The 6,882-nt window shown below is 38.0% G+C and overlaps 1 protein-coding gene across 1 annotated transcript in view; it reads left to right on the top strand.

Moving 5' to 3' along the window:
• LOC107691673 (relaxin receptor 2-like) overlaps window positions 1–6,882 on the top strand; it is a 45,328-nt gene that overhangs the window by 16,522 nt on the left and 21,924 nt on the right. Inside the window, exons 2-5 of the mRNA XM_016490430.1 lie at window positions 3,057–3,200; window positions 3,536–3,613; window positions 4,294–4,399; window positions 5,341–5,412. Coding sequence (XP_016345916.1) covers window positions 3,057–3,200; window positions 3,536–3,613; window positions 4,294–4,399; window positions 5,341–5,412 — 400 coding nt within the window. The remainder of the gene's footprint in view (window positions 1–3,056; window positions 3,201–3,535; window positions 3,614–4,293; window positions 4,400–5,340; window positions 5,413–6,882) is intronic.

The raw sequence follows: 6,882 nt of genomic DNA on the forward strand, positions 1-6,882 counted from the left end.
CCCAGTCAAGCCCAGGGAGGGCTCCTGATCCCCAGTCAAGTCCAGGGAGGGCTCCTGATCCCCAGTCAAGCCCAGGGAGGGCTCCTGCCCCAGAGCTCGCTCCAGTGTCGGCTCCAGCACCAGAGCTCGCTCCAGTGCCCGCTCCTCCAGAGCGCCCCCCAGGATTCCTAGATTTCCCCAAGAAAATTTTGGGGGGGGCGGGAATATACCCGTGGCCGAGCCAGCTAAGGCCACGGAGGATCCGCCATGGTCTCCCGATTCCCCTGCTCCGCCATGGCTCCCTGATCCGCCCTGGAGGCTCTCCTTGTCTCCGCCCTGTTCCAGACCTGCACCAGCCTCCAGGACGCCCGCCCCCCCTCCCTGATGGTACTGTTACGGCGCGGGACGCGCCGTCCGGGAGGGGGGCGATCTGTCACGTGTATGTTCCTGTTTAGTTCCTGTTGTCCTTATTTGGTCCTTCCAGTTCCTTTTCCCATTATTAGTATCACCTGTTCCTTGTTATTAGTTATCCCCATCACCTGTCTGCCCCTCGTTATCTGCCCTATTTAGTTCTAGCCCGTTCTGTTCTCCCTTGTCTGGAATTGTTTGTCAACTCCTTGTGCTAAACTCCTTTGTTTTGTACTCCTGGTCTCCCCGTTCCTCGCTCCGTGCTCCTCACAGTAGCAACCCGTGACAGCGCCTCGTCCAGAGTAGACAGCATCGCAGTAGGTTTCTATTTGCTTTGGACTCTTCGCGAGGGTATTACTGATGATGTTCGGGATCTGTGAATGATCATGGTCTATAATCCTGAGTTTATCCTTATTCACTGATCCTGATGGAAATATAAAGAAACCTTACACTCCAACAATCTTTTGGAAACAGTTTTTTTTTTTAACCACACAAGCAGCACTTCAGCTCAATTTGAACGAAGTGTCCATAGAATGCAGTTCCTTACAGGGGTGCAAATTGAATCTGCTCCCGCCCTGATTGTAAAATAAAACGTGATTGGTTATAATGAGAACATGCTACGATTGGTCAGCGAAGTGTTGCTGTTATCTGATTGGCTTGAGTAGAAGGTGGGTGGAGTCCATACATTTGTGGATTGGTGTGCGTCTTGACGCTAGAAATGTCTCAAAATCCACAAATGCGCGCAGCGATCTACAAATGCACAGGACGAGATTCACAAATAAATACCAGGCAAAGTTGTGTTTGTAGAATAAAAAGATATTTGTGAATATATATATATTTTATTTGCAAGTCTCATTTTTTTTATTTGTGAATTGAATTCATGTTTGAGAAACTTAAGATTTATTTGTGGATTTATTTTGTGAATATGTTTGGTTTTTGTTAATCGCTTTACATTTATTTGTGGATCATAATCTATTTATTTGGAATAATGCAACAATTCTACCCTCATACTTTCGTGTCTTGTGCTTGAATGCTTTAAAATCTCTTAAATGTTTAAATTGGTAAATGCTTTCATGACGACGCGCAGCAGCGGTCCGTCAACTGTCCTGAGCGTCTTTTATGCTGGCCTTGGGCAGCCGGTTGAAATAGTGCACACTTCAACATTTGGTTTTCTGTGACATTTTGGTAGTGAATTGTGCTTGTCAACTTTTTAAACTTGTCAGCTACTGTTATCTAAATGTGTAGCTGGCTGACATAGATGAGGTTTTGTTGAAATTGCACAAATGACTTGCGATAGGCTTGTTAGCGTCATAATTCTTCAGCATATGTATTCATGAATTTATTGCTTTCTTGGAGTTTCCTGTGTAATTTTCACAAATTACTGCGAATTGTCTTAGTAAGGAAAGTATACTAAATATATTGGCACAATTGATCATTTTGGCTGGGCAAATGAAAACCAGAACTACTGGCTTGATAAGGCTGGCAGACAGAAATGTTACTGTTGAGCCAGTACTAAAAATATTGTTCCATGCAGAGTTGTTTTTCATTACCAGGACTCTGGTACTCATGGCATTAGCCTAATGTTCCTGATTTGAGGTTGCATGATGATAACTTGAAGGTGTTTATGTGCTTGAAGCTTATTTATTTTATTACTTAATGTGTGAAAGCCTGTGCCCTAAGCTTTTTCTACAGTTTTACAAATGATTAAATTGAAAAACAAAATCAGTTTCCAGATTGGAGCAGTAAACTTCTGGTTCAAGGAAAGTACTTAGTTAGTTCAAACTTTTTTTTTTTTTTCCAAAAAGAGTGTATATAGCTGCGTTGTTTACCCTCTTTGATATATTTTTTTAACATATATTAAAAAATTCCATAATGTGATTAATAAAAATGAAAATAAATCTCCTACCCATATATGGTATGGAATAGACCACATATTTTAGTTATATAGCAGTTAGTCTTATAAGCTGTATAACATACAAACTACACTCTACACTACAAGCTGTAATTAGTACTTGTTGCAACATATTTGTTCTAAGCTGCATATAGTCTGACAGTTGAGCGCTTTTCGTGTCATTCACTGCATTAGCCATAAACGTACATGGCTGGGGTGATAAAATAAATATGCTTATCAACTTTCAAAAGGCAGGAGAATACACTTCCCATTTCTTTTATTCACATCAAAGGTCAAATTCTGTATTTTGGTGCTCATTCGTCTGTTGGCTTGTGCTTTCCATCTAACACTGCTGGAGGGCTTCCAGTCATCTACTTTGCCCTGATGGAAGTAGGGGTGTGCGATATTGACAAAAAATAATATCTCGATATTTTCTGGGATTTTATCGATAACGATAATTAGACGATATTTTTGTGCAGTGAAAGAACGCACTCTAAATGCGCACAGGCACTAGTCTAGACTTCACGTAATTTATGCGTGCGCTCTGTAGGGATATTTTGTATGGTTTTTGCAAAATACTCGATAATGTCAAATCGCACATCGTTAAAACAACAATTACGATATTATTGCAGACGATATATATCGCACACCCCTAGATGGAAGCATAAAGTGCCATGGTGATTTAAAGAGCTTTTCACCAATATCCTTTTTGTACTTGGAGATGTTATAACTTTTCCTTCTCTTCCGTCTTCTGCCCGCTTCTCATTGCCACCAGCAGCATCCATGATGGCTAGCAGGGCTTTGATAGAAGTTTGCCCTCTAGGTCAGTTCCCTTGTGGAAACTTGAGTGTGTGTTTGCCCCAGGTCCTTCAGTGTAATGGCCACAGGGACTGCAAGAACGGAGCGGATGAAGAACACTGCGGTGAGGCCATTTCACTTTGCTGATTGCTGCATGAAATTTAATAGATGCACTTCAAGCTGTTCTCAATTCTAAAGCTATTCAGCAATTTAAAATAGGCAGTGAATTTATAGTCCAGTCTTACAACTGGGACTAAATTTTATGTCAACGATGATTATGATTCCACTCTGAAATACATTAGGACATGATGTTTATTCAACATTGATGTAATTAGCTTTGAAGGGAGAAATTCTGACATCTCTTTTAGACCGCAAAGGCAATTTATGTCTTCAAACTGTAACATCTTTATATAGTTATGGTGACTTTCTCATGCAAAGGCTTGCTTTCACTTTCTGCAGGGGACAACAGCGGATGGGCGGATATCTTTGATCGAAACTTTAAGAAGGCAGAGCCACAAGACCTTCCTAATGACTGCTGTATGTTTCCCGGTCTTGATCCGATTTCCTTAGGAAAATATAATAGATAGATTAGCATAAGTGATCTTATCTTGGGGCTCATTCAAAAAAACTAGTCCAAAACACTAAAAACTAGTCCAAAACGCTGCTGCAACTTCCTTGTGAGGGCCAGACTTAGATTTTCTTTTCTTTTTCTTTTTCTTTTTTTTTTTCCCTCTCAGAGTTTATTTGATATATTTACAGCCTTACACTTCAATAGTCTACTGGTCACTTTTGAAGTAAGAAATCCTATAGGCTGCATTTTACTGTAATACATCATAAATCTGCACTGCACTTATAAACTTATGTATGTGGATTATGAATATTAATTAGGTTAAACTTGCCCAGTAATCGTCGTATAAACTGTATATGTATATGTATATAATTTTTTTTCCAGTGCAGACCTAATTTGAACAACGCCAAAAAATGCGTTAATACAAATATGGGTAAATATGTTTATTGGTTCAACCTTATTAATCATATGTAATAATAGAAATGCTGCGTTGACATTATTCCTGGCAGAACTTAACAATAGTAGGAAAACCAATGAAACAACAATAATGCAATAAATCTCTTTTTTTAAGCTTTATGTACTAGATGTAATAATAATGTATTACTATAATAATTGAATTTGTGTGTATGTTTATATTGATCTTGTACAGTTCTGCCACAGTACCCAGAGAGCTGTGATTGCATTAAGACGGAGGTGGAATGTGTGGACGTGAACCTGCATGTCGTACCTGTCCTCTCTTCCAATGTGACTTGGTTGTAAGTACATCAAGCTGGGATCCATCTGCAAAGCTTTACTCCTCTGCTCCCACGAGAGTTTATTAACTGTAGCTGGACAAGCGGAGTACAAATTTGACATCAGTGAGACATGGACCTTCATCGTTGAGCCATAAATCTTAACAAGATATAGAGCTTCTTTGCACTGAACAATTACCAAAAGAAAGAAACAATATGCACACTTCTTGAAAGTTGGAGTTGTATTTTGTTTGTTGGTTTTGGTTATGTTTATTGTGCATATTGTTCTATGCTTATGATACTTTAGATTTTTTTATGATCTGAACTTTGAAGATATTAAGAGATACAGGGTGGAAGAGGTAGGCATATTTAAAGATAATTTATGATTTTTGGATTTAGGATGCTGGAGATGATCTTTTGGATTCTGGGGATGTTTTTGGAAAATAAAGGAACATTAGATAATTAATATCAGTGGTTACTAAACTTGTATCTAAGAAAACCAGATTGTTTCATCCTTGTGGAATGAAAAGGCTCCTTAAAGAGATAATTCACCCAAAAAATGACAGTTCTGTTCATCATTTACTCTAGATTTACCCTATGTGATTTTTCTTTTTGTCTGGAACTCCAAAGGAGATATTTAAAATGTCCGGGTTTTTCTTTCTTTTCTATACAACAAAAGCTCTGTCGATTCAAACAAGCTCAAAAAATAAAAAGTAGTCCATGAATCTGAATGAGTTTTGAAAGGACGGAGAGAAGAGGAGGATTTTGAGTAACTAATGACTTACATATTGGTGTGTTCCTCACACAAAGATATCATATGGCTTTAGCTAATGGAATGGGATATAAAAAGAATGGTTTCGAACAGCATTACTGGTCAAGTGAAAGATGACAGGATTTTCCTTTTACAGATGAACTGTGTCTGCAATGCTGTGCTGTTTGTAATCCAATGCTTTATAATTGTATAGGTCTCTGAAGAACAATAGGATTAGGCATTTGGATGATTACATCTTCTCCAAGTACACACAACTGCAGAGACTGTGAGTATCAGTTAATTAAGTGTGAAAGTGCACCATTGTAAATAATGAAAATCAGCCATGGATGAAAAAGACAAGTCAGATTATCAGTATAAAATTATACTGGAATTCTTCAGTGTTTACTGTAGAAAGAATGGAAAAGAAAAGAAACACAAGCATTCCTATTGAATTAACATAATCTATACTATAAATTTAAGACTGTTGGGCCATTGTATTTGCTTCAAGTCTTCAGCCAATGTCTTTTGAGTCATTCAATGGTTTTCCACTTGCTGTGTATTGCCAGTTCCTGCTGACGCCTAAATTTATGGAGGCAGTGAAATTTCCAATATCTGATGAACCAAAATATCTCAGCTCTGAGAACTTTAGGTTACATCTTGAACCCTGGTTCTCTGAGGGAGATGAGTACAATATCTGCTGGCCACCATGCAACCCTTTATAATACTGTAAGTCTTTTAGGCCACTGGCCAATGCAGCCTCCTGTCTGCAATCTACTGCTCAGACCTAGATCTTCATTCATAATTCAGTTTGTTCTGATTTGAACAGATGAACAATAAATTTATACTGGCGAAGTTTAGGCTCTCTATAGAGAAGTTTTATTTTCTTATGCAGTTTTGCTTCTGAAATTTGAAGGATGTTTAGATATTTTTACTGGAAAGGAAGCCTTTTAATAAATGAGAGCTTTTATATTTCATAATATTTGATTACTTTTGTTTTATGTCTGTACTGTCAATAATTTTCTCATCCAACTTTTTTGCTGCCTCACATTAAAAAAATTGAATAAAATGATGTTGGTGTTCTCCAAATCAGAAAAACTTTTAAAAGAACAAAATCTTTAAAATGAAATTCCATGGGTCAAAGGTTGAATACCTTCAATATGCGTGTAGTTTACATTTTAATTGATTCATAGGTTGCCATATCTTGACTTGTAAAGGCACTAACACGTTTGCATAATTGATTTTCATGCATACTTTCTTTTCTAATGGATGTCAATGTTGATTCATTTAATCCTGCTGCATGTAGTTGATTGGCTGTAGTGAATGCGCACTGTTTACTTAATCTTGCATTTGAGGTCTTCATGATTTAACTTCTAGTACTCCAAGAGAATTATGCATTTGTTATACTGTGTAAGAAAATAAGCACTGTATGAGATAAGCACCAAGTGATGTGGATATTTTCACTGTATTTTTGTTAGATTTGAATTATTAGATGATGATGAGATGTTATTGTGGGTTAGGTGTGTGATTCATTGTGCCCTATCAGAAATAAAGAGACAAGACACCACTGGCAAGACAACACCTAGAACTGAGAACAGACTTTATGTCCACCCTATCAAATAGCTGAAATGGGCCTGCACAGGGTGTCTACAGAATAGGGCTTCATGGATTGGCACGCAGATCCCATAGATCTGAGATGTCAATTGAGTGAAAATGAATTGAGTGAGAATTGAGTACTGTCTCAGCCAGACAGAATTTT

Source organism: Sinocyclocheilus anshuiensis, unplaced genomic scaffold (assembly GCF_001515605.1).
Source record: "Sinocyclocheilus anshuiensis isolate Anshui unplaced genomic scaffold, SAMN03320099.WGS_v1.1 scaffold186, whole genome shotgun sequence".
Lineage (NCBI taxonomy): Eukaryota > Metazoa > Chordata > Actinopteri > Cypriniformes > Cyprinidae > Sinocyclocheilus > Sinocyclocheilus anshuiensis.